Source organism: Caretta caretta, chromosome 18 (genome assembly GCF_965140235.1).
Source record: "Caretta caretta isolate rCarCar2 chromosome 18, rCarCar1.hap1, whole genome shotgun sequence".
Classification (NCBI taxonomy): domain Eukaryota; kingdom Metazoa; phylum Chordata; order Testudines; family Cheloniidae; genus Caretta; species Caretta caretta.
This window is the reverse complement of record NC_134223.1, coordinates 2,617,726-2,645,494: the sequence shown is the minus strand read 5'-3', so window position 1 is coordinate 2,645,494 and position 27,769 is coordinate 2,617,726. Positions and strand designations below refer to the sequence as shown.

The following is a 27,769-nucleotide window of genomic DNA, read 5'->3' as shown; positions in this document are numbered from 1 at the left end:
GCAAGCGCTGGGAGGAGAAGCGGGGATGTCGCGCACTCAGGGGCGGAGGCAGAGGCAGAGGGGAGCTGGGGTGTGGGGGCAGGGTGGGAAGCTGACGGTGGGTGCAGAGCACCCACCCATATTTTCCCGTGGGTGCTCCAGCCCCAGAACACCAACAGGATCAGCGCCTATGCATTGACCTAACTCCATCAGTGTCTACAGGACAGCATTGCTTCCGCCGGTGTAATTCGTCCATTGCACCAAACTAATGACGCCACCTCCGTAAGAGCCGTAGCGCTAAGGCTGATGTAGTTAGAACAGGGGTGGGTGAACTTTTTGGCCCGAGGGCCACATCTTGGTATGAAAATTATATGGTGGGCCATGAATGCTCATGAAATTGGGGTTGGGGTACAGGAGGGAGTGAGGGCTACAGTTGGGGAGAGGGCTCTGGGGTGGGGCCAGAAATGAGGAGTTCAGGGTGTGGGAGGGGACTCCGGGCTGGGGCAGGGGGTTGGGGTATGGGAGGGGGTCAGGGGTGCAGGCTCCAGGTGGCACTTACCTGAAGCAGCTCCTGGAAGCAGCGGCATGTCCCTCCTCCGGCTCCTATATGGAGGTGCAGCCAGGAGGCTTGCTCGCTGCCCCATCCACAGACACTGCCCCTGGAGCTCCCAGTAGCCACAGTTCCTGGCCAATGGGAGCTGCGGGGGTGGCACTTGGGGTGTGGGCAGCACAGGCAGCCCCTTGGCTGCCCCTAAACATAGGAGCCGGAGAGGGGACATGCTTCTGCTTCCGGGAGCCTCAGCACACGTGCGCAGAGTGGCCCCTGACCCTACTGCCTGGCTGGAGCATGGGAGCAGGGCAAGCCCCAGACCCTGCTCCCCAGCTGGAGCTTGAGGGCCAGTTTAAACCAGCTGGAGGGCCGGATGTGGCCCCCAGGTTGTAGTTTGCCCACCTCTGAGTTAGGGTGATGCAGTATCTATGTAGACACTGCATTTCTTACATTGCGTGTTGGCTGTCAGCCCCAGACGGGCTCACAGCTGGATTCCTGCTGCCACCAGGGGCTGAGCGAGTTCTCAGCTCTGGGACAGGAGGGGCCTCCAGCTGTCAGCCCCAGAGTGAGGGTGCGGGACTCCAGCTGTCAGTGTCCCACACTGCCCCACTTCAGTAGGTGGAAGCTCCTGGTGAGGACACGCACCACTGGCAGAAGGAGCAAGTGTGGACGTGAACCACCCCTTCCATTACTGTGGTGGCTGTGTGTCGAATTCAGTCAACTTTATTTTGTACTGCAGACATGCCCTTAGATCCCAGAGTTCAGGCCCTGCAGACGGCCCAGCCAAAGCCAAGCTCTGTTTTGTTACTGAGAGGTTTCTAGGGTGACCAGATGTCCCGATTTTATAGGAACAGTCCCGATATTTGGGGCTTTTTTTTATATGGGCTTCTATTACCCCCCATCCCCTGTCCTGATTTTTCACACATGCCCTCTGGTCACCCTAGAGGTTTCTGAGTGACTGATTGTTATGATGCCATTATTATTCCTATTGCCATAATGCCTAAGAGCCCGAGCCATGGACCAGGCCCTCATGACCCCCCGTTCAAGGTTGGTCACAGCCCTGGTCTGTACACACTGCTTTGGCTGGGCTCTGCAAAAGCTGGTTCCGGAGCAGCAAGCTGATCGTTAGCACTGACAGCTCTGCTTTGGCCACCCTTCTGCTGCAGCACCTGAGCCAGCTCCCAACTAGTGGGGCTCGGGGGGCAAATGCCCCCATGGGTAGGTTATTGCATGATAGCCCCGACCCCAACGCAACGTCCCCCGAAAACTCCACCCCGACGGCCCGCGACAAGGTTTCTGCCTCTACTGGTCTCTGTGAGAACCAGGATCTCAGACCAGTTCAACCACTGGTCTGATCTGGCAATTTCTATGTTCCCAAGAAACCACATACAATGAACTACGAGTCAAGGCTACTGCAAAAACAAAGATGCTATTAGGGAAAATCCTGGGCTGGGCTGCATCTTGGGGCCCCATGGCTGTGATCCCATCCCTTTGAGAACAGCTCTGGTGCAGCAAGGAGATGTCGTCTTGCTATACAGCTTTCCGTCCCCTAATGCACAGGAACTTCGCTCACATGTAGCTTAAGCAATTTCCACATGAGTTGGCGTTATTTAAATCACACACAAACAAGACCCAGGAGAATGAGCACAGAGCAGCTCCCAAGGAGAGCAAGGCCAGAAAAAAGGGGCTAATTGGCTAGATGGTTTTCAGTTTCCTAGTGGCATTCCATGCCTGGTGTATATTTATCTGCTTTCCGAGACTGACACAGAGCCTCAGCCAGAGTCACCAGCGACCCTAGCTACCAGGTGCTTGCTCAGTGCCACTGGATGATACAACACATGTGCCGATTTCTCCTAAATACAGAAATGTGGCCAGTGTCCCCAGGCTGTTGACGCACATTCCAAAGAAGATACGGAACAAATTGGGATGTCATTTATTCATTTTAAAAAAACAGCACTAGCTCTGCAGGCCCCGTTCGCTGAATCTTGTACAATTCCTGTAATTACCACATTCTGCAAGCCACTCAGGCTAGGATCCACCCGTGATGGGTGTCAGTGCAAATCTCCCTCAACTTATTCTCCAAAAATCTTCATGACAGCCACAGCAGACAGTCACCCCTGAGGAATGTGCACAGGCTAGGTGTGAAGGGGGTGTGAGAAGCATGAGATTGTAGCTCTGGTGCTGTGAAGAGCAATGTGGTGTTTGCAGCATGTTTCATCATCATCTGGAGGCCGAAGGAAGTTCCTGGCAAGGCTCGAGTCTGGTACTGAATGGGCTGTAGTATGGGGATAGAGGTGTCCCATTACTTGGCATTTCCTTGCTCTTTAGTTTGTTTTTGGGGGTATCACACTTCCCCAGAGTTCATTCCTTTGAAACGAAGTTTTTGCCTATGGAATGACCTGACTTTTTAATACAGCAAATGTAGGAGAGTTATGGGGGAATAGAAGGGGGACAAGGATGTCCCCCCAACTTTCCCTGTGCCATATGGGGTTACAGAGTGAGCAGGGATGTTGAATGCACAAGAGCTTTTCACAGTGTCTGTGTTTGAATCTCTTCCTTTGCACAGCTGAAAATGAGCCTTACCCAAGTGTGATAACCTGCCATGAGAAAGGTAATGGGCGGGGTGGGGGGGGCAGGTGGTTGACATGTGCTGGAACTGTGCATGTGGCAAGTGGGGCTTGAGACAGGGGCATCAGTGCTAGGCACAGTGAGACCCCTGGGCCCCAAGCATACTGGGCTGGTGTATTCGCAGGCGACCTACTCCCGCCCGCTGGAGCACCAGAGGGCAGTCCAGAGCAGAGCTGCTCTTCAAGATGTTACAGCAACTCGGCTCACTTCCCTCACCCCCTGCATCTCAGCCTGCCAAATAAACCAGAAAGTGTCGAGCTTTGAAAACCTCCACAAGACCTTGGCTGACTGCACAGCAAGTGTGTCCCCAGCCTACCCCCAGGGGCTGGGACCCCATCACCCGGCACCTCAGGGCACTTGTTCTCCCAGACACCAGGTTTGGAGCATCGAGGGCCAAATGCTGCCATCCCCTCCTTGGCGGGCACGTGGCATTTTCACAGGCCTCAGTGGCGCTGCAAATGGTCCAGCCTCAGGCACCCCTGTCTGACAGAGCCACCCACACCCAGCTTCTTTGCTGAATGAATGCCACTCTCCTGGGCAAGCCAGCACATGACTCAGTTGGATTCAGCACACAAAGGTGCTGAAAATGACTCTGCCTTGAATGGTCCCTTACAATATATGCTAACAGCTTGGGCTAAACAATCTGTTCCCCCTTGTATTTAGCTGTGATGGTTTCAGTGCCTTTCCCAGCCCCGGAGCAGAGCTCTGTGTGGTCCACCTTGTCTCTGCAATACAAAGAGAAAAAGAAACCCCCACAATGCTTTACTGGAGAACCTGTCAATCAACTGATATTAATGAGTTTCAGATGGTGGGTTCATTGCTATTAATGAGTGTGGGGGTGAGCAAATTACCATTCATAATTTGTAGTAATTAATATAAAATAGTGGTGGGCTAAAGTCAGGAATGTTCATGAGCAGTCAGGGAAGCTGGTGGGGTCATTGATACTACTGAGTGAACGGGGTGTTAGTCGGCTAATTAATATTGATGAGAAGCGGGGCTTGGGTGCTGTATGTCAGTGAGCAAAGGGGGTTGGTAGGATAATTAATATTAATGAGTTGGGGGGCCGGTCACTCATATTAATACATTTGGAGAGCTGGGATTTTGCTGTGTAAGCAGGTTAGCAGTGAATCTCTGGCACAGTAAAATTAGTGCCCTAATTGCAATGAGTTTCATTTCCCCCCCAAAAACCTCTTTTTAAGTAGAAGCGTATGGCTGCTCCAGTGTCCTAAGCCCTAAGCCGATTTGTGAACTTTCTCTCCACAAACAAGCCCTCCCATTCAGGCAGGTGCCTTGGCTCCACCACTGTGACCAAGCCATGCTGTGGGGTCACCTGAGGTAACCCGGGCTCTTGCCTTAAGGGAGATTCCCTGGAGTGGGTGCATGGCTGGGATGGCAACAGCTGCTGGGAGGCATTGTGGCAGCCCTGCACCAGCAGACAGGGTGCAAGCTGCATTTCAGGGGATCACGAATGGTCTGTGGAGCCGTCTGTCAATACGTCATTGGCTCAGGGACCATCCATCCTGACACCCAGCAGGCTGGCCTCATGGGGGGCCATCAACAGGGTCCTTGGGCATTTTCTGCCCCCCACCTACCCCCTCTGCTGCAAGGCTGGGCCCAGCAGTCTGTGTTGGGAGCTGCACACCGTTGTCAGACTGTGACAGCCCTTTCCACAGCACAAAGTCCCAGACAAGCCAGGGCCTGGCAGTCACTAGCCCCTGATGAGCTTTCTGTCCTCCCTGCTCAAGCCTGGGTCCTTTGTCCCATCTCCAGTTGTCCGGTGGCAGAAGCCAGAGCAGCCAGCAATAGTGGCATAAACGTTCAAAGCAGCTGTCTTGCTAATTCCACTCGGTTTCCAGAGACACTGGCCATTTACCAGAGGAGCACGGTGCAAACACTATGGCCTTCTCAGAGCTTCACAAAGGCAACATGGGCGGACATCAAAACCACCTGCTCCAGGAGGACATATCCTTGACACCTGAGCTAGAGGAGAATCACCAAATAGTTTGGGCAGAATAGGGTCTATGATGCACAGCTTAGCAGTACACTGTAGACGGTTCAGTACTTTGTGAATGGATGGATGGATGGATAGACAGACAGACAGAAGACCAACAGCATATTGGGCTGTATAAGTAGGAGCATTGCCAGCAGATCGAGGGACGTGATCGTTCCCCTCTATTCGGCACTGGTGAGGCCACATCTGGAGTATTGTGTCCAGTTTTTGTTCCCTCACTACAGAAGGGATGTGGACAAACTGGAGAGAGTCCAGCGGCGGGCAACACAAATGATTAGGGGGCTGGGGCACATGACTTACGAGGAGAGGCTGAGGGAACTGGGTTTATTTAGTCTGCAGAAGAGAAGAGTGAGGGGGGATTTGATAGCTGCTTTCAACTACCTGAAGGGGGTTCCAAAGAAGATGGAGCTCAGCTGTTCTCAGTGGTGGCAGATGACAGAACAAGGAGCAATGGTCTCAAGTTGCAGTGGGGGTGATCTAGGTTGGATATTAGGAAAAACGTTTTCACTAGGAGGGTGGTGAAGCACTGGAATGCGTTACCTAGGGAGGTGGTGGAATCTCCATCCTTAGAGGTTTTTAAGGTCAGTCTTGACAAAGCCCTGGCTGGGATGATTTAGTTGAGGTTGGTCCTGCTTTGAGCAGGGGGTTGGACTAGATGACCTCCTGAGGTCTCTTCCAACCCTAATCTTCTATGAGTCTATGATTCTAAGACAAGACAGCCAGATCAGTTCTGTGGAATTTAGGCTTATAATGTGAAATTGACCAGATTACAGACAGTCTGTACCTGGCCTTCTGTGCCATTGAAACCCTTACTGCGGAGTTTGAGGCTGGGGTTTTCCATGGAGCCCAAGGGAGTTTGGTGCTTCAATCCTGTTTGATGGCGGAGCCGAGCCTAAGCTTTGCAGAGCCTTGCGCAGACCCTGGCAACGGAGTGATTTTTGCCTGAAATGAACATTTGGACGTTTTTGACACAATAAGCAAAACTTGGTGGGATTCAGGCTGGCCAAGCTTGTCTTAAACTTCTTCAGTGCAGACAAACAGAACAAACTAAGGAGCCACTGTGATGGAAAGGGAACAAATACCTGATTCAACAGCTTGACACACTTCCTAAATCCAACAACAAAAACATACCCTGATTCAAAGGCTGCGTCCCACTTCCTGAGATTAAAACCAAGCTGAGTAGATTCACATGGGAATGGCTCGGAGCCCTGAGTCACAAGCAGAGTGTGTTGGCTGCTCCATCCTTGGCCCTAGGGAAAAGGACAAATGATGCCAGCTCCCAGACTGCAGCTCTGGGTCAGCTGAATGCAGCAGGCCCATGTTCAAAGTGCTGAGTGTTCTGCTCCTAGGCTCAGGTCCCTGTCCATGCCAGATCCTCTTTATTTTGGTGGGGCGGGTGTTTCACTGCGGTGGGACATGGACAAACATGGAGAGACGGGACTGAGATGCAGCAGTCACACAATGAGCTGCCATGTCTGGTGAGATGACGTAGAACTCATCACCCTTCTCTTAGGAACTGGCTACTAACCCGCCATGGATTTTCCTTTGGGTCTCCCAGCGTTGATCTACATGTACTCTCTGCTACAATATATTAAGAATGCCATGAATTAATGAGCCGGGTCTAAGAGGTGTCTGGGTATTGTGCCGCCCTCTGCACTAGGTGCCTTTTACTCGGTGTGGAATCCCATCTGCTTAGCCAGTGATGACAGCACCCCTGACTCACAGGGAAGGGAGTGGTTCCTTCCTAGCCCCTGGGGCTGGTATTTAGCACCACGGTCTGCAGCACTGGCATTGTTACAGTGGTGGGGTTGGGGTTTACTGGATGCTGGGGATCCTGGGGACAGTGAAGAGAAGCAGCATGGTTACCATCCTGCAAACCCTTTAGAAATGACTATGGGGTAATTAGTCCTGCTGGGTCCCAGTCTGTGGGCCAGCAGTCAGCAATGAGCTGTCAGTCGCCTGGCTGGAAAGGTAGCAGGCAACGGAGAAGGCAAGCAATCAGCTGCATGCCAAGAGGGATTTCCAGCACAGAAGGCTGCATGGTACACACCCTGGGCTCACCCCGCTGGCCTGTTCCCTGCCTGCCACCCATCCTCATTCAGCTCCCATCTGGCCTGGAGGCCTGACTTCACCAGCAGCCACTCCCAGCAGATGGCTAGAATCATCAGGCCAAGCAGCGCATCATGCTTTCCTTGCCTGCGGTGCAGTTTCTCCCAGCCTTCCTGCGGGACCTTGGGCTAGTCCCTTAGGCACCAATGTGCAAATTTACGGAAAGCTCCAATGTCAGGGGCTCAATTTCAGCCACCCAATGCCTGATTTTCCAGAGATGCTGAGTACCCATAACTCGAGGGGAAGCTAATGGTACCTGGGGGAACTCAGCATCTCTGAAAATCAAAGCCCAGGAGCTGAAAGTGGGACCCCAAAAAGCTCTCTGTGGTCACCGCCCTGGGAAATGGGCTGATACTTTCCTCCCTCCCAAGGGCCAAGAGGAGGGAGGCACTGGGGCTGAGGGGCTGGGTGGAAGGTGGCTGGCAGAGAAAGGAGAGGGTGAAGATGGGAGATGGATGGGAAGACAGAGAAAGCAAAAGGGCAGATTTCACACAGGCCATGAGAGTGTAGGTAAGCCCTGAAACCCGGGGCATGCTGGCAGGTGAGGCATGAGGATTGTTGCTGGAACACCAGGAGGGTAGCTGCGGTGGTGTCCAGTCAACACTCGGTTGGAGCTTAGAGCGTTCCCAGAGCTCTGCTTTGTTCCGTAGCCGCTTCCAACTGGCTGAGCAGAGCCACAAGAGCAGCCGGCCGGACTCTGCAGCTGGGCAGCTCGGCTGTGAAAGGAACAGGCCACAACACCACACATGCCATGTAGGTGGATGGTGCACCAAGGAAAGGGTGGCGGGCAGTCTGCCAAGATGGGGGCTGGTGCACTGAGGTAACATATGACACACGGAGTTGGTGAACAGTACACTGGGGCGATGGATGGGCACTGGCCATGCGGGTGGATGGTGCTCTGGGGCGGTGGATGGACGCTGGCCACACGGGTGGATGGTGCTCTGGGGTGGTGGATGGCGCACTGACCGTACGGGTGGATGGTGCTCTGGGGCGATGGATGGGCACTGGCCACACGGGTGGATGGTGCTCTGGGGTGGTGGATGGACGCTGGCCATGCGGGTGGATGGTGCTCTGGGACGGCGGATGGCGCACTGACCGTACGGGTGGGTTTTGCTCTGGGGTGGTGGATGGACGCTGGCCATGCGGGTGGATGGTGCTCTGGGGCAGGGGATGGACACTGGCCATGGGGGTGGATGGTGCTCTGGGGCAGGGGATGGCACGCTGGCCATGCGGGTGGGTGTTGCTCTGGGGTGGTGGATGGACACTGGCCATGGGGGTGGATGGTGCTCCGGAGCGGTGGATGGACGCTGGCCTTACGGGTGGGTGGTACATGGAGGTAGCTGATGGAGAACTGGGCACTACACAGCATGCTATGATGAATGACAGTGTTTAATCCTCTGTGAAGGAACAGGAACAAAACAAGATCCATTTTACGGAGTGGTTTTGCAGTCTGAGGGCTTGTCTGTATGGGAGGTTGGTGCACAGCAAGGTGTGGTGGAAATGTATCGCACACGAACCTGCTGTGCGCTAATTGTCCATGTGGACCCTGCTCCCATGCACTAAACATTGGCTGATGCCTGGTGACGTTCTCCCATTTCATTCAGCAACTGATCTAAGCGCACTAAGGAACTTGCAGCGCACTGGAGCAGGATACACAAGACCAGGTAGTGCGTAGCAGGCTAGCGTGCTGTAGATTGACACCCCATGTGCCATGCCCTGACTCTCTGTATAGACAAGCCCCGAGATCTTTCCTGAGACTCTGCAGAGGGATGGCTAGCTGACTCGGAGGCTCCATCTCCCTGGAAACCTGTGGTCCTAGGGTCACTCTCTGTTTCAAAATACATTGACAAGTTTGTTCAAGTTTCTCCAGGTCGGGAACCAAGTGGATTTCAGCTCAAATGAGAGCGTGACTGTCAGAGTATGCGAGGCCAGGGCCTTTTGCCCAGAGCTCACCCTGAGCTCCCGCTTTGTCCGGAGGGAGTCCAAAGGAAACCGGCATTGTTTGGCTAATGTGAGTGATAGAGCGGAGCAGTGGAGCTGATGTGCTATTGCCAGGAGATGCGGTGCCCCCAGGAAGCAGCCAGAGCTGCTGGAGGCTGCCTTGCTTTCCCTGAGGAGTGGGGTTTCTTTCTGTGTCCTTTCTGCAACAACCCTCCTTCACCGATGAGAATATCAGCTGCCCTGGAAATCGCTGACAGCTTTGGGCCACATCTCAGCCCACACACTTCTGCCCGGGTCATGTATTGGCTTGGATTACTCCACCCTCTCCCACCTGATGGGACAGCAGGGTCCTGCGGGTCTCCATCGCTTCCATCACTGCCCCCGGGCACTGATTACGATGAACACGTCTCCCCCCGTGGGTTCTACAAGGACAGACCATCTGTGCCAGCATCTGGGACTTCAGCTCATCGAAAGGAGGGACGGGAGGGCTTGGGGTTTGTGACTGGGAACCCTGAGTCGCAGGGTCACTGATCTGAATCCAGCCGGGTGGGACGACGTTGAAAGCTGTTATCCTTGGGTGCCTCGTTATCGGTCTGCGGGAAATGAATTGGCAGGTTTCAGTCCATTTCCCAGGACACATCACACCCCCCGCAAGGGGCTCAGCAGAGACGGTTGTTGCACTGTTCTCACACAGCTCCTGCTCCATGGGGCCAGCGAGCGTAGCAACCAGATCCTCCTGATCCAGCCCTGCTGTTGCTGAGTGTGGCGCAGGCATCAAGGAAGGAGGCAATGCCCTCCTCTAGTCCGGGGCTCTTGGGGGGCAGCTCAGCCCACGCTGCAGATCAGAGCAGCCTTCTAGGGCTAAGTCACCTAGGCTGGGATTTTCAAAGGGACATAGAGGAGTAAGGCACCCACTCTCAGAGACATGCGGTGTTTAACTCCAGTGTCTCTAAGGGTGGAGTTTGGTCCCTGGGATTTGGGCCCAGGCTCTATTTGGTGCCTTTGAAAATCCCAGCTTTGGGATTGCCTCAGTTTTCCAATCTGTAAAATGGAGATAATAACCTACTGAGCTGCTTTCCCAGGGTGTTGTGAAGTGCTCTGTGATCCCAGGTGTGTGTGATTATGGTGACTGTGATTGGAAGAGCTGCCTGCTTACACGCTGGTCAGACCCAGAGAGGATATCACAGCCTAGCTCCCTTTGACAAATGCACCATGTGCCAACAAAGTAGGGGCTGAGCCAAAGCCCACCAGCAGACAGCTCTTCTCAGGTTCCAAGACAGCATCTGTGGACTGAGAGGTCAATGCTGAGGACTGGAGCCATCTGGATAAGTAGGGCCACTGGATGGGCCTGAAGTCAGAGCCATGAAGTCAGGAGTCAGAGATTTGGCTGCGGCTCACTTAATGTTAATAGCCAGCTCAGCTGCTGTCTGATCATAGAATCCTAGAATACCAGGGTTGGAAGGGACCTCAGGAGGTCATCTAGTCCAAACCCCTGCTCAAAGCAGGACCCAATTTTTGCCCCAAATGGCCCCCTCAAGGATTGAACTCACAACCCTGGGTTTAGCATGCCAATGCTCAAACCACTGAGCTATCCCTCATCACAGATGGCCCCTTTCTGACTTTAAAACCTATGATCTCCCCAGGTTTGTCCTGTGTTACCGAAGGCAGAGATTGAGCCTGGATCCCAGGGTCTGGTCATGGCTGATGAGCGCAGGGAGGTGTTAGGGGCCCTGCGGTGCTACCTCCCCTCAGAACTGCGCAGAGATGGGTCCATGCTGCTCAATGCTGCAGTAACTTCAGCTCTGCCCCGGCACCCTCTTGGAGAATGGGCATTGGCTTAGAAGCGGACATTGCCCTGGCTGCTTAGGGAGAAGGGCTGCATGAAGGAAAGGGAGGGACAGGGAGCGGCATGAAGGCCCCAGAGTATCTCCAGGGAGGCTCAGGTATGTTTACACTGCATTAAACCCGGATCTGTGGGACCAGGGCTTGCTGACTTGGGGTTTCCTAGCCCGCGCTTGAGCATCCACACTGCATTGTACAACTGGACTTACTAGGGCTGGACCTGGGTCTCACAGCTGTTAATGCGTCCACACTGCACTGCGCAGACCTCCTGACTCAGGTCTGTGGCTTGAGCTGCATCCATACTGCAGTGTGACTGGGCTTGGACCCGAGTCACAGTGAGACTCACCCCACTAGCAGGGTCCTAGGACCTGGGTCCTGCTGACCTGAATCAGGCTGATTTGTGTGTGAACAGAAGAGGGGCTTGGGCTCCAACCTGATGCAGGGCCCAGGCTTAGTGGGCAGAGTAGACACACTCCGCAGGGCTTCTGCAAAGGCCCTGGCATGGGGAGTGCAGCTAGGCCTCCGACAGCTCTGCCGAGTCCCTCCTGGGCAGGTTTCCCCACAGGCCGGAGGCCAGCATTTGTGTTCATCACTAGACAAGAGCACGGCCTGAATTTTTACCTGCACAGTTTGAATTGCGCAGTGAAGTGGTTTCTTACACGGCTGCAATGGGGCATTAGCTCAGCAAGCTCAGGCAGGGGAGGATTCAGCTCTCCAGCCTGGGGATTTCCAGGGTGAGACACTTTCCTCTCCTGAACCAGAGCTCACTGGATCTAAATCCTTGTTACCTACGCCCACCCCCTGGTGAATGACACTGGTGCAGGGGGCCTTCCTGTCAGGAGCAGAGGCAGGGGTGAGAGGAAGTGTGGCCAGGGTGGTCTTGTATTGGTGATTCCCTTCTGCTGCAATGGGCGATTGCATCGAGGGTGCAAACTAAGGCAGTTCTGAATGCTGCTCTAGCCAGCTGTCACGATGTGACACTCGCCTGGGCCAGCCCTCATCTCCACTGCGGAGCAGGTCCCCACTGAGAGCTATTTTCACGGGCAATCAATGCACATATCACAGGAGCTACCATCCAAACACAGTGGCTCCTACTTATTCATCCATCACCAATACAGTTAGAACACATGGACCAAATTGGATCAAATAAGAAGTGGGTGAACCTTCATCCAAACCCTGAAATTATGATCAATGTGGCTATTAAGCCATGTCCAGCACCTTTAAATTGAGAGGTCATTTTGCTCCGAGCTGCTGCAGCATGTTATGGCCCCTCAAACACACTGCACTCTCCCCTGGTGACTTTACCTTTGTTCCTTCTTGTTGTTTCCTGGACTCGGAAATAAAAGTCATTCCCAAGGAGCCTATGGCTGCTGTGTGGGTGGGAAAACAGGCAGAGACAACCCTTCCGAAAGACTCCAGTGATTTCTGGTGTGTTTCCTGTTCAGTTTTTGGCTCCCTTTGCCCTTCCTACTTCCCAAGGGATCTGGAAGGGAAAGGCCTGAAGTATCCCAAGAGCAGCTGTTTGTTTGAAAACTCCATCACAGTCAGAGGTGGGAAATACAGTGGGTGCCAGGCAGAAGAAATCAACATTTACTGCCCGTGGGCAGATGGTGATGTGATGGGGCCTGGGCTATGGCTCTCCATCCTGCCCAACAGCAGGGAGATCAGATCAGCTGAGAGCCATTAGACATTCATGACAGGTTTCAGAGTAGCAGCCGTGTTAGTCTGCATCCGCAAAAAGAAAAGGAGGACTTGCGGCACCTTAGAGACTAACCAATTTATTTGAGCATAAACTTTCGTGAGCTACATTGGATGCATCCGATGCAGTGAGCTGTTGCTCACGAAAGCTCATGCTCAAATAAATGGTTTAGTCTCTAAGGTGCCACAAGTCCTGATTAGACATTCAGCGTATTGACTCCTTCCTGGATTTGTTCACTGCAGATGACGGGCATCCCTGCGCAGAACCGGCCTCAGGAGTAGCTGGCTTCACCGTGACTTTCAAACAACACCTTCCCCAGCTAGTCCTCCTGTGCTGGAGGAGGAGCTCCTCACAGACACCCACAGAGCCACTTCCTTGTCCCCCTAAAGATCTCTCCTTTGCCGGGACACCTACAAACCACTAGACAACGGCTCCACCGCTGCTGTGCTGAGCCCACGGCCTGCCATGCTGACCAGTCGCCTCTGTTGCCTTGCCTGGCTGTGTTCGCCTACTGGCTGTGTTTGTACAGCGCCTGGCACAGCAGGGCCTGTCCAGGCCTGGGGCTCCCAGGAGCTACCATGATTCACAGGTACAGTGGCCTCAGGCTGGCCACCTGCGCAGGCTGCACTTGACCCAGGATGTACAAGTCCTGTTAACCCCAAGCCGCTACAAGAGCCACCGCAGGAAAGCCTCGGACGGGTGACTCCAGCATCCCAGCAGGGCCTCAGCCTAGCTCTGCGGCCTGCTTTCTCCATACACTCCCCTTTCCTCCGGCCTAAATCACCCCAGCCCAAAGCCACTTCCCCACCCAGCCTTCGGTTCTCAGGGTGAGCACAGGGAGTCCAGGTGGGTTGGGTTGGACACTAGACTGGGGCTCAGAAGACCTAGGTTCACTTCCTAGCTTTGCCAGGGGAGACCTGGCGTCACTTCTTTTGCAGTGCTTCAGTTTCTCTACCGGTAGAATAGGGATAATGATAGTGAGTCCCTTGCTAAAGAGCTTTGAGATCTCTGGGTGAAAAGAGCTAGGTGCTATTCTCTTTGTTCAGCTCCCAGCCTGTGTCCCCTGGCGCCAGCCTCTCTGCAGGCTCTGTCCAGAAGAGAGTGATCCTAGCGCATAAGTACCAGGCTGGCTGTGCCTGGAGTAGCCAGCTCCTGTCCTGTGCTGCCAATGATCTGCACCAAACCCTTGCAATGGAGTATTTCATATCAAGGTTCCCTGTCCCAATAATCCAGGAGGAGGCATTTCATGACCAGCTGCCCCGGGCACTAGTCACCACATCCCCAGCCCTGCTGAGCAAGAGCATGGCAGAGCAAGGATTTCGGGATTAATCCCAGCAGTGCTGCTGGAGTTGAGAAGCCCAGCTGGGAATGCTCTGGGTTTCCTAACTGCACCTGAGGTGCTCAAGTGCATTGGGGGCTGGAGCGGCTGAGAGGCTGGAATGGGGTGACAAGCTGGGGAGCTGTGCAGAGAGGAGCTGCCCAGTAGAGGCTGCTTGGCTGAGACTCCTGTTTGTTTTGGAGTTCATGGATCCTGATATTGCATGAAGGGGAAGCAGCTGGAGATTTTGCTCCTGTGTTTTGAATTGATGGTGCTAGATAAAGCCTGGAAATTAAGTTGACATCCCAGAAAGGGTTTTCTCCATGTGATCTGGGGGTCCCTCGAGATCCTGCCCTGGCCCAGCCACGTGTGATGGTCACAGCATCCTGCTCTGTAAATACTGGAAAGTCAGGTATCAAGGGCTGCTAAATTATGATTGTCTTCTAGGTAGCAAACAACACTTCCCCAAAGAGATCGGGGCCCCCCTGGCGGAGTGCTGCACAGCCCCCTGTGCCAAAGGGCTTACAGTGTGAACAGACAGAAAGGTGGACAAGGAAGTCAGGATACAGAAAGTAGAGATGACTAACCAAGGGTAGCACAGCTGGTGTGGGGCTAGAACCCAAGTCTGTTGCAGCCCAGTCCTGTAGCCTACCCATAGGTCCATGCTGTCCCCTGCTTCCCCTACCCCAAACAGTCCCTCAGAATCCCTTCCATCAAGATTTTTAGCCCAGTTCTCCAGGCCTAAGACATCAGAGCAAATGAACATAGGGCTGCTTCCCTGGCTGGAACCACCGGGAAGTTTGCCCATCACTCGGTGCCAGGGTAGAATCTGAAGAGCACTAAGACATAAGGCTGGATCCTGACCCATGTTCATGCCCCTGTGCTCTGGGTTAGATACCTCTAGTGTGGGAGACTCCTTGGCTGCCCATCATAGCATCATGAGGCAAACTAGGCTGCATGGTCTAGCGATCTGACCACAGGCCCAGGAGCCAGGACCCTGTGTTGCTCAGCCTGATCCCCCAGTGACGTATCCTTGGGGAAGTCCCCTGGAGCTGCTGGGGAATTGTTTTGGAAAATGCTGATTTGTCAAAACCAAAACTTTTTGCAGGAAAGTGTTTGTTTCAACAGAGCATTCAGCAGGAAGGTCAAGAGCAAGCTCTCAGAATAGTCAATAGCCCATTGGGCTACACACTAGTTCACAGCCATTCTCTGCCTGATTCAATCCATGGCCCCCACCCCCCGCACCTGGGGCAGTGCCTTAGTCATGGAGCTATTGCTCTCCCTGGTTTCTGTCTGCGAAAGATACTTATATGGCCCCATCACCATAACCTCTGAGCACCTGGAGAGCCTGGACGGTAGGGCAGTGATATTCCCCCTACTGCATGGAGGATGGACTGAGACAGAGTCTAAAGCCATCCCCTTCAGTGGATGTGAGGCTCCTAAATACCTTTACATCCCTGTCCCCAAGTGACTTGCCCCAGGGCTCACAGAAAGTCTACAGCAGAGCAGGAAACTGGCCGTGGGCGGGCTCACACCCTGACCACTGGCTAACCCATCCTCTTAGAATCATAGAATATCAGGATTGGAAGGGACCTCAGGAGGTCATCTAGTCCAACCCCCTGCTCACAGCAGGACCAATCCCCAACTAAAGCATCCCAGCCAGGGCTTTGTCAAGCCTGACCTTAAAAACCACAAAGGAAGGAGATTCCACCACCTCCCTAGGGAACTCATTCCAGTGCTTTACCACCCTCCTGGTGAAATAGTGTTTCTTAATATCCAACCTAGACCTCACCCACTGCAACTTGAGACCATTACTCCTTGTTCTGTCATCAGCTACCACTGAGAACAGTCTAGATCCATCCTCTTTGGAACCCCCTTTCAGGTAGTTGAAAGCAGCTATCAAATCCCCCCTCATTCTTCTCTTCTGCAGACTAAATAATCCTAGTTCCCTCAGCCTTTCCTCATAAGTCATGTGTTCCAGTCCCCTAATCATTTTTGTTGCCCTCCACTGGACTCTTTCCAATTTTTCCACATCCTTCCTGTAGGGGCCCAAAACTGGACACAGTACTCCAGATGAGGCCTCACCAGTGTCGAATAGAGGGGAACGATCACGTCCCTCGATCTGCTGGCAATGCCCCTACTTATACAGCCCAAAATGCCATTGGCCTTCTTGGCAACAAGGGCACACTGTTGACTCATATCCAGCTTCTCGTCCACTGTAACCCTAGGTCCTTTTCTGCAGAACTGCTGCCGAGCCATTCGGTCCCTAGTCTGTAGCGGTGCATGGGATTCTTCCGTCCTAAGTGCAGGACTCTGCACTTGTCCTGTTGAACCTCATCAGATTTCTTTTGGCCCAATCCTCTAATTTGTCAAGGCCATGTCTGGCTGTTTGGGGAGGCACAGCCTCCCTAAACCTATGCGACTGCTACCCATGCTCCCAGGCCCACACTCTGACCGCCCCGGGACCAAGCTGGGAGGAATTGGGCTACGGTGACTCCAGAGATGGACACAGGGGCCAGAGTGCTTTTATTCCCCATTGCTGGGCCAGGCCACTGCTACGTCCAGAGCCTCGGTAACATCCACACCAGAGCACCCCACGGCCACCACCCACGGGTCCACGGCCTCCTCGGGCCCATGTGGAGCGTGGGTGTCCTGCCCCACAACGGGCCAGTGAGAGACAGGACAGCAGGTGACCTGAGTCAGGCACAGGCTAGCCCAGGGGAGAGGTGGGGTGCCCGGCTGCCGGGGGGCAGGCCTCGCCCAGGGGTCCAGCGGTGCTATAGGTACTTGTAGATGACCCTCTCGGGCAGGGTCTGCACTTCCAGCTGGACGGGGCACTTGTAGAGGAAGGAGAGCAGCGTCTCGGTGTAGCCCACCAGGAAGTAGAACTTGTAGGGCGGCAGGCGCTGCAGGAAGACGGCGCAGACGACCAGCACGTTGGCGCGGTGCTTCAGCACAATCTCGTTGGCCAGGCAGCCGTGGAAGGTGCCGTAGATGAACTTGCGGATGAAGACATCCTCCACGGTGTGCTCGGCCACCCCGCCCTCCCCGTCCAGGTTACCTGCAGGGCAGACAGGGCAGCGGGGGGTGAGGGGACAGCACCAGGTGCCCCATGCCCACCGGGCACCTTTAAGAGATGGTATGAGCAGCACCAGCCAGAGCAGGGGGCTGCATGGGTGTCCGGCCAGGCACTGCATCAGGATCTGGCCACGGAACACACATCTGCCGGGGGACAGGGACTCCTGCTCCCTCCCCTCCCCCATGCCTGGAGAAGAGCTCAGGGAGGGAGAACGGCCCATGCCCAGGTTGAAGACCCCTCACCCCCTTTTGTTAAGTCAGAGGGGCCACACAAAAGGGATGCTGTGGGGAGCGGGGCAGGAGCACTGGTTGTGGGGGGAGCTCCCAGCTATTCCAGCCCTGGCCTCTCCCAGCGGGGGGCGCTGTAGGGAGCAATGCAGGAACACTGGCTGTGGGGGGGAGTGCCTCTCCCAGTAGGGGGTGCTCTGGGGGGGTGGGGCAGGAATGCTGGCTGTGGGGGAGCTCCTGGCTTTTCCAGCCCTGGCCTTGTTGTAGTAGGATTTTATGTTTGCATTTTGTATAATTTAAAATAAAAAAATAATAATGTAGCATGTATTACATTTATTGATGTATGATTTGACTATATTTTGCCAGCTATTCTTTTTGAAAGCAGAAAGGAATGGCCTAATGGGCCATTGGTAAAGATGCATCAGCCAGAATTTGTATCGGAGCTGATTTTAAGGCAGTAACAGACCTCTTAGGGTTATCATTTTGTTGTAGGTTTAGTATTTTAAAATAAGTAAAAAAATGCAATGACTTGGGTTTTTTTGCATTGCAATTTGATGTTTTTGTTTAAATGCTTTGTGTAAATTAATTCTGTGTTGTGTGTAAATGAGGAACATGTGTGTTAAGAAATAAGTGTAAAGGCCATTGCTGAACCAGATGTTTTAGGGAAAAACCGAGATGTCAGGGCACCAGGAAGCTGCAATACGCCTGTGTCAGAGAAGGGCAGATTGACGACTTTAAAAATAAGACCGGCACCTATCAATGGGGACAAGATAGCCGTGATTAAAACCAGAATGGGGTAACCTTTTAAAAGACTTAATAAAAAATAAAAATAAAAAAAACAATGTAAGAAAACAAGCACTCGTCAAAAAACAACTGATTACAGCATGATGGGAAAATCACTATGGAAACAGGGGGCCTGGCCATGAAACTTTGGGTTCATCCTGCCAAGACTCTGTGTGTGTGTGTTTAAATGCATATGCTAATTGTTGCATTTTTAATAAACAGGGTGTATTGCTCTTTCCCCTGAAAAAGATCCTGTGTGCTTCTTATAAGCATAACTGCCTCTCCCAGCAGAGGGCACTGTGGGGAGCGGGGCAGGAGCACTGGCTGGAGGGGAGCTCCTGGCTACTCCAGTCCCAGCCTCTCCCAGCAGAAGGCATGGTGGGGAGCAGGGCAGGCACTGAGAGACGGGGAAGCCCAGGTTCCCCCAGGGCAGCAGCTGGCGGGTCACTCACTGGTGTGCAGGGAGAGCCAGCCCTTGCGATGGGCAATGTAGTGGGGCGGGTGGGCCTGTTCGTACGTCACCGGCTTGTCTCCTTTCCCGACTCGCACTCGGGCCGCCTGGTTCTTCTTTTCACACTGTTGCTATGTCGAATGGGGGCAGCACAGAAATTCAGTGAGTCCTGCCTTGTGGTGAGTGACCTAGAGGCTGGTTTATTTATAGTCCTGAAACCAAAGTGGAACCAGAGCACCAGCGAACTTCACATCATTTTAGTTCAAACAAAATACTCTGTAATATTCTTTCATCATCTGTCTGTTTGGGCAGAATTAGAGACCCCGGCTCCATGTTTAATAGAAACCAGAGAAAGCTGATCTCTCTGAAATCTCTCTGAAATACTGTTTAACACACACAGATTTTAAGTGTTGCCATCACGTCTGTTTGGGGAACTCTCCTGTTTCCTCAGCAGCGTGTGACTGCAACTCATAGCCAGGCATGCACCTGCTGGGGAAACGAGAGGTGACTGGTGACCCTGGCTGAACGCTTTCAGATGTTGTTAATAATTTAATGATTTGCATGGCGCCTTAACAGTAAGTGGGATCTTTCCTCCAGATCACTCCATTCAAAGTACCATCACAAATTGGTTTGGACAGAGGTGCTGAAGCTGGGCGGGGAGGGCTGCCACACCCCCTGGCTTGAAGTGGTTTCCATCATATCCAGGGTTTACAGTTTGGGTCAGTGGCTCTCAGCACCCCCACTATACAAATTGTTCCAGCACCCCTGGGTTTGGAATTGCCTTCTTTGGGCACCCAAAGCTTTGGAAGTTCTGGATGCTCAAGGGATGCAGGACTATTCACCACCAATAAATCCCAGTTCAGAAAGCCAGGCCACACGCACTGGACTAGGCTGTGTAAAAAGCCATTGTAGTGTATTCATAGAATCATAGAATCATAGAATATCAGGGTTGGAAGGGACCCCAGAAGGTCATCTAGTCCAACCCCCTGCTCGAAGCAGGACCAATTCCCAGTTAAATCATCCCAGCCAGGGCTTTGTCAAGCCTGACCTTAAAAACCTCTAAGGAAGGAGATTCTACCACTTCCCTAGGTAACGCATTCCAGTGTTTCACCACCCTCTTAGTGAAAAAGTTTTTCCTAATATCCAATCTAAACCTCCCCCACTGCAACTTGAGACCATTACTCCTCGTTCTGTCATCTGCTACCATTGAGAACAGTCTAGAGCCATCCTCTTTGGAACCCCCTTTCAGGTAGTTGAAAGCAGCTATCAAATCCCCCCTCATTCTTCTCTTCTGCAGGCTAAACAATCCCAGCTCCCTCAGCCTCTCCTCATAACTCATGTGTTCCAGACCCCTAATCATTTTTGTTGCCCTTCGCTGGACTCTCTCCAATTTATCCACATCCTTCTTGTAGTGTGGGGCCCAAAACTGGACACAGTACTCCAGATGAGGCCTCACCAATGTCGAATAGAGGGGAACGATCACGTCCCTCGATCTGCTCGCTATGCCCCTACTTATACATCCCAAAATGCCATTGGCCTTCTTGGCAACAAGGGCACACTGCTGACTCATATCCAGCTTCTCGTCCACTGTCACCCCTAGGTCCTTTTCTGCAGAACTGCTGCCTAGCCATTCGGTCCCTAGTCTGTAGCTGTGCATTGGGTTCTTCCGTCCTAAGTGCAGGACCCTGCACTTATCCTTATTGAACCTCATCAGATTTCTTTTGGCCCAATCCTCCAATTTGTCTAGGTCCTTCTGTATCCTATCCCTCCCCTCCAGCGTATCTACCACTCCTCCCAGTTTAGTATCATCTGCAAATTTGCTGAGAGTGCAATCCACACCATCCTCCAGATCATTTATGAAGATATTGAACAAAACCGGCCCCAGGACCGACCCTTGGGGCACTCCACTTGATACCGGCTGCCAACTAGACATGGAGCCATTGATCTCTACCCGTTGAGCCCGACAATCTAGCCAGCTTTCTACCCACCTTATAGTGCATTCATCCAGCCCATACTTCCTTAACTTGCTGACAAGAATACTGTGGGAGACCATGTCAAAAGCTTTGCTAAAGTCAAGAAACAATACATCCACTGCTTTCCCTTCATCCACAGAACCAGTAATCTCATCATAAAAGGCGATTAGATTAGTCAGGCATGACCTTCCCTTGGTGAATCCATGCTGGCTGTTCCTGATCACTTTCCTCTCATGCAAGTGCTTCAGGACTGATTCTTTGAGGACCTGCTCCATGATTTTTCCAGGGACTGAGGTGAGGCTGACTGGCCTGTAGTTCCCAGGATCCTCCTTCTTCCTTTTTTTAAAGATTGGCACTACATTAGCCTTTTTCCAGTCATCCGGGACTTCCCCGGTTCGCCACGAACCGTATTGGAACTGGGGAGCTTCCCTTTCCATAGTTTGGAAGCCCTCTGCTGTTAGGTTCTGGTGGCTTTTGCATTAGAAGAGGGAGGCTCACTAGAGAGGTCCCAGACTAGTTAAAGGGATACTCGCCGATTCCTCTATGCTCATCCAGCCACCGGGTTGTGGGTTTGCAAACCTCGAATTTAAATTAGAGATGCCTCCACTGATTATTCGCATTATGGCAGCACAGCAGGGTCCCAATGGAGATCAGGGCCCCATCATGCTGGGTGCTGTGCACGCTCTTAGTGAGAGACAGCCCCTGCCCTGCACAGCTTCTGATTAAATAGACAAGGCAGATGAAGGGTGACGGGCAGGAAGAATTGCTATCCCCATTTTACACACGGAGAGCTGAGGCCACAGCAATCAGGATCCCATTTTATTTGAACTCAAGCAGCTTTGCATTTATGGTGCTATTCTTGGGCAATACGATGAGATAACTAGCACTGTGGCTATGGGGAAAGTGGTGGATGTGATATACCTTGACTTTAGCAAAGCTTTTGATACAGTCTCACACAGTATTCTTGCCAGCAAGTTAAAAAAGTATGGATTGGATGAATGGACTATAAGGTGGATAGAAAGCTGGCTAGATCGTTGGGCTCAACGGGTGGTGATCAACGGCTCAATGTCTAGTTAGCAGCCAGTATCAAGCAGAGTGCCCCAGGGGTCGGTCCTGGGGTCGGTTTTGTTCAACATCTTCATTCATGATCTGGACGACGGGATGGATTGCACCCTCAGCAAGTTCATGGATGACACTAAGCTGGGGGGAGAGATAGATACACTGGAGGGTAGGGATAGGGTCCAGAGTGACCTAGACAAATTGGATGATTGGGCCAAAAGAAATCTGATGAGTTTCAACAAGGACAAGTGCAGAGTCCTGCACTTAGGATGGAAGAATCCCATGCACCGCTACAGGCTGGAGACCAACTGGCTATGCGGCAGTTCTGCAGAAAAGGACCTGGGGATTGCAGTGGATGAGAAGCTGGATATGAGTCAACAGTGTGCCCTTGTTGCCAAGAAGACTAATGGCATATTGGGCTGCATTAGTAAGAGCATTGCCAGCAGGTCGAGGGAAGTGATTATTCCCCTCTATTCGGCACTGGTGAGGCCACAGCTGGAGTATTGTGTCCAGCTCTGGGCCCCCCACTACAGAAAGGATGTGGACAAATTGGAGAGAGTCCAGTGGAGGGCAACACAAATGAGTCCATGCTCAAATAAATTGGTTAGTCTCTAAGGTGCCACAAGTACTCCTTTTCTTTTTACAAATGATTAGGGGGCTGGGGCACATGACTTATGAGGAGAGGCTGAGGGGACTGGGCTTATTTAGTCTGCGGAAGAGAAGAATGAGGGGGGATTTGATAGCTGCTTTCAACTACCTGAAAGGGGGTTCCAAAGAGGATGGAGCTCGGCTGTTCTCAGTGGTAGCAGATGACAGAACAAGGAACAACGGTCTCAAGTTGCAGTGTGAGAGATCTAAGTTGGATATTAGGGAAAACTATTTCACTAGGAGGGTGGTGAAGCACCGGAATGGGTTCCCTAGGGAGGAAGTAGAATCTCCATCCTGAGAGGTTTTTAAGATCAGGCTTGACAAAGCCCTAGCTGGGATGATTTATTTGGGGTTGGTCCTGCTTTAAGCAGGGGGTTGGTCTAGATGACCTCCTGAGATCTCTTCCAACCCTAATCTTCTATGATTCTATGATATCTGGTGCTATTCTTAACTCAGCTCGGTCTCACCCATTAAGTATTAGAACGGAAAAGAGCTGTGAGAGTCATTCAAAACACACCTCTGGAACCCCCTTGTCCACCACCTGCTAGTGCAGGGTCCCTCGTTCCTGTGCATTGGGTCATGCTTTGTCCATGCCAGACTTCACTGGGCCAAGCAATGAGAACTGCCCCTGGAGACCATCCCCCACCCTAGCACATCACCCAGATGGGAAGTTCTTACTGATGGTCCCAGTCTTGATTACATCCCCATGCTCCCTGTATCAGCCCCTTGTGCCACCTTGAAGAATTCTCTCCTTCCTCATTCTAATCCGCACCAATCATCTTGTGCCAAGCTGTCATTTAATTGAGCAACTGGCCAGTCAGTGCATCCTGCCCCTGAACTATGTTGTTGCTTTTCTCTGAATTAAGGGCAACCTCTTACTCTTTTCTGGCACTGAGGTGCCCAGAAAAGTATGCCATTCTGGAGTGATCTCTGGGAAATGCAGCCAAGGGCTGGGGCCAGGCAAGTGGGAACAGGAGGGGAGCAGGGGCCTGGCAAGTGGAAATGGAGCCTGGAGCTGGGAAGGTGAAGGTATCCCCTGCCTGGGGGTGATCACTACGCCCAGAGAATGGCTGTGCACACAGCAATGGGAAGGCTGCTGTGAGGGACCTTCTCAGACTATCTGGCTCCATCCTGAGATCCTTGTAATCTTCTCTTTGTTTGACTAGCAGCCAAGTGCTGGCAGAGCAAACCCACCAGTGCTTGGAGGTTCTGCTCAACTCAGAGCCAGGTTTCAACCCCCCACTTTCCAGAGTCCCAGGGGACCATGAGCATGGGCTTGGCCCAACCCTACTGGAGGCATAAGTCTGCTCTGGAACATAAAACTACTGACAGTGTCTGCATTTGTTATGTGGCCACCAGCCCCTTAAAGACCAGAATGACAACGAATGAAACCTGCAATGCTCCTGTGTGAGGCCCCTAGGCAACGAAAGAGAAAATGAAATAAAAATAGTAACATCCGTGTAGCACCCTCCCCCAGGAAGCTGTTAATGGTGGAGCACAGTCAGGGATGCATCATTATCACAAGAAAGAAATCTGGGATCAGAGGAGCCTCATTAAAGAAAAATGCCACATTCCCCAGGAGAGAGTGGCAATTAGACTGCAAATGAATCAAGAGAGACCAAAAGCTGCTCATGCACCGTCCTGTCAGTGCAGGAGCACAAAGGCTTCTCCTCTTCTGCAAAGGACTGGGCTGGTTTAGAGCCCCCCGGTGCCGGGCGCTGCATACACGCTCCCTGCCCCCAGGAGATGACGCACAGCGGAGGAGAAAGGGAGCGTTATTACGCCACTGCACACGTGGGGAACCACGGCAGAGAGAGAGCAAGTGACGTGCCCTGGGTCAGAGCTGGGAGCGCAGAGCCCATTGCTCTGCAGAGCCCCTCTGAGAAACGCGGGGGAGTGACTCTCTCTAGCTGTATTTCTCCAAGGCAGGCTGGACACCTGCCACTCAGAGCTCAAGAGACGTTCCCAGCACCACCTGGCTCTGTGTGGAGCTGGATGGAGCCGCTCTCCCTGTGCCTCTCGGGAACTGCAGGGAGCTGGGAATTTGAATCAGACCAGGTGCACCAAAGCCCGGCTGTGGCTATGTCTGAAAGCGGTGATGGTGTGAAGACGCGCAGCATCTCTCTGCCTGCAGCCCTCACACTGCCACACTGGGCCTGACTTCTCTCACAGAGACTCGGTGCAGCAATTTTCAGTGACTATTGTGCGTGTGAAGAGACAGACAAATACCCCAGGGCGAGCACCAGGCAGAGCCCAGACAGGTGATGTACACGCTACTCCCACCCAGCTCTGCAGCCTCCTGCTATTCCAGCCTGGTCTTCCCACAGCCCCCCTCCCCCACTATTCCATCTATGCTCCCCCCAAGCTCTGCCAATGCCCAGCAGCCACCCTGCGCTCCCCATCCTCAGCTCTGCCGATACCCCCGAGTTCCAACCCACAGGCCCCTGCTATTCCAGCCCTGGGCTCTCTACACACAGCTCTGCCAGTGACCTCCATCCCAGCCTGCAGACCTCTGTTATCCCAGCCCTGGGCTCTCATCACACAAAGCTCCTCAGAGGAACCTCAGTCCTAACCTGCTGCACCCTCATCTGTCCCAGGAATGAACATTGGCCAAGTGTGCTACGTCACCTCCGTTTTGATCCGCCTTGTGTCCTAACCACAACAGAGGCAACTCTCATTTGCCTGAAGGGCAGAACCCGGCGGTTGGCATGTGAGGATCTGTGGAGACGATTTGCTTTTGAAGAACAAATTGTCACACAAATCCTAGTGATTAACTTGCTCAGATTATAAATCCCCTAAACATGTTGAGAAGGCAAAGTGACTTCTCAAAATACTGAAGTCAGTTACCTGTTCCTAACAGACGTGAAACAGACTCAACCCAATGGCAATCCCAATCCCTCCTTTCCTGCCCTGTCCCAGCCCCATTCACATCAGAAAGCACCCGGGTCCATCATCCCTTGGGATGCTCTGTGTCCGTGCTTTGTTTGAAATGGTACATTGCTCTTTTTTTTCAGCAGCAATATTAAACAAGCCCAAGGATTTAGTCCCAGATCCACAGAGGTATTTTGGCTCCTAACTTTCATTGAAATCAATGAAACTTGAGATCATAAATCCCTTTGAGGATTGGGCCTCAGGACAGGGGAAGCTGCCAGTCTCTGGGGCTTGCACACTGGCTAGAGCTTTTGGTTTCAGGTGTGTGGTTTCACAAATGTTTCCCCACTTTTGCAAAATAAAATGTAACCTTGTTTTTCAAGGGACGTTTCCTGTTTGAAACCCCACCCTCAAAGTGTTTCAACGGAAATGAAACCCCCGCTGGGTGCAGACAAAGATTTGTGCTTGAAAGGGTTTCCTGTTTGGCTCTTGAGGGCAAGCAGGGGACTAACATCAAATGAATACCAGCAGTAGCTGAGGGCTTGTGCCTGACTAGAATCAGTGGAGCTCCAGCTGAAGAAGCATCAGCCAGTGCCTTCAAGGGACAGGCCTTGCTAGGTGCTAACTTAACATCTGATAGAGAGTTGTGAGCGGGCAAAACTCCCAGTGTCCTGAGGCCTAGATGAAAGCTGATCCATGCACTTGCACCAAAAGAACTCACTCAGTTGCAGTTCACAGCTCAGTGATTTCCCTGCAAATTCGAGAGGGGGGACACTATATTATTTCAGATTAAGAGCATCCTATTTGGATGCAGTTTATCACCAGGTTTTAGCAATTTAAGCCAAACTGAAAGAAGCCTCCTCTTAACTGGAGAGAAGAGCATCTGCTCGTGGGATTAGTGACATTGGCTTTTAAACTGATTTAAGGGAAACTGCTGTTACAGTCTCAGGCAGACAGACCTAGATCATCAAAAGTATTCAGGCTCCTAACTTCCCCTGATCCACAAGGCCTCACTGAGGGGCTCTGATGCAGCATGTTGAGTGTGCAGGTCTGAACCAATTAATTCTCCTGACCAGCACCTCCTAAACAGGATCAGAACCTCATCCCTGTTGTGTGGTTGAGTCTGGGAAACAGAGGGGTGAGCTGATTTGCCCAAGGTCACGGACAGGAAGAGATCTCCTAAGATTCTTACTCCAAGGCCCAGCTGTGTGAGCTCTATCCCTCTGGGCACCTCTATCTCCAGGACTGACCTTGTCTCCGTCAGCTGTGTCTGAGCACCTCACAATTGGTAATGGCTTTATCCTCACCCCCCCCGAGAGCAGGGCAGTGCTCCTATCCCCAATTGTACAGAGCAGGGATTGAGACCCAAAGCAACTGCGTGACTGGCCCAAGTACACAGGATTTGAGGGTAGAGCAGTGGAATGAACTTGGCTCTCCCAAGACCCAAGCGAGGGCCTGCACCACTGAACCATTCTTCCTCACACTCATCCAAGAGAAAAAGCCTGGGAACTAGCGACACACCCAGTCCATAAAGCTGAGATCTGAGACCACTGAGGCAGGCAGACAGAGCAGCCTGACGATGCTGTGGTTTTGGCCAGCTCCGACTCTCTGCCATCAGGAACAGGAGCACGAGAACAGGAGCACTGACAAGCCCCTAAAAACCTGAGGATCTGGGCCACGGTCCTTTGGTTTGGTTAAGCTCCTGCTGGCCTTTATGCTACTAAACATCTTGCGGCTCCCATGAACCAATGTTCCCTCTAATTTTTAAAAAAGCCGGAGTGTTGCTGCCGAAGCACAAAAAAAAAAAAAGCCCCCCCGAAGCCGGAATGCGCGCGGGGTTTAATATCTGTGAGCGCGCGCACACGCACTGCTTAAGAGGGAACAGTGCCATGGACCCTGCCCATTTCTGGCCCTTCTGCCCTGTGAATAAGGCACCGGGCTCTTGTTCATCCCACAGGTGCCGCAAGGCAGGGTTCGTGCCCTTCCGAGGCCTGCCCGCCGCAGAGACGAGGCCTTGGCCTGCCTGAGCATCCGGGACAGTCCCCAGATAGAAAGAGGTGAAACTCCTCTGCTCTGTGAGTCCCTGGGAACGATTCCCGGGGCCCAGCCCTTGAATACAACTTCTCAGACCATCAGTCTCAGTGATTATTTCTATTGCTCTTGTTCCTCACAGCCCCAGACCTGGACCAAGCTCAGTACTGGGTTTACAGTGGCGCCATGGTGCCAGGCCCAGACTTCAAAGGGCCCCCGGCCCGGCCCGGCCCGGTCCAGCCCGCTCTGCTGTGTTGCGTCCTGAGGCCCCCAGCCCGCTGGCTCCTCTCCACCCCCTGGTCCTCCCCACTGCCCACCGCTCACTCCTGGTGGCTCGCAGTCCAGCCAAGGGCTCCTCTATACCTGCTGGTCGGACCCCAGTGCAGTTCTGGCTCTGGTTAGTCTCTGCTGCCCACCACCTGTGGGGGCCCCGCCTGCCTCCCTGGAGCCGAGTGGCCTGGGACCAATGGAGAAGTGAAGCCAGTCTCAGCCAGTGCAGGGGGGCAGTGGCAGGGGGGACTTGGCAGTTGGCTGGGTCCCTCCAGGTAGGGTGACCTAACTGACCAGCCA

At 52.9% G+C, this 27,769-nt stretch overlaps 1 protein-coding gene across 1 annotated transcript; it reads right to left on the bottom strand.

Annotated features, from left to right (window-relative positions):
• Nucleotides 1-16,580: 16,580 nt before the first annotated feature.
• LOC125624514 (small ribosomal subunit protein uS3mA-like) lies at nucleotides 16,581-26,203 on the bottom strand. The gene is made up of 3 exons (XM_048825293.2): nucleotides 26,183-26,203; nucleotides 18,619-18,748; nucleotides 16,581-17,138 (listed from the first exon to the last, which is right to left on the bottom strand). Exons 1-3 carry the CDS (start codon nucleotides 26,201-26,203, stop codon nucleotides 16,855-16,857), a joined length of 435 nt encoding a protein of 144 aa, XP_048681250.2. The 3' UTR covers nucleotides 16,581-16,854.
• Nucleotides 26,204-27,769: the final 1,566 nt, after the last annotated feature.

Excerpts from the sequence above, each read along its gene's own strand:
- LOC125624514 (XM_048825293.2), bottom strand. The coding sequence starts at position 26,203 with ATGCTGCATCAGAGCCCCTCA. Across the intron at positions 18,749-26,182 it reads TGCTGCATCAGAGCCCCTCA|CAACAGTGTGAAAAGAAGAA; the intron begins GTGAGGCCTTGT and ends CATTCGACATAG. Across the intron at positions 17,139-18,618 it reads CTGGCTCTCCCTGCACACCA|GTAACCTGGACGGGGAGGGC; the intron begins GTGAGTGACCCG and ends TCTGCCCTGCAG.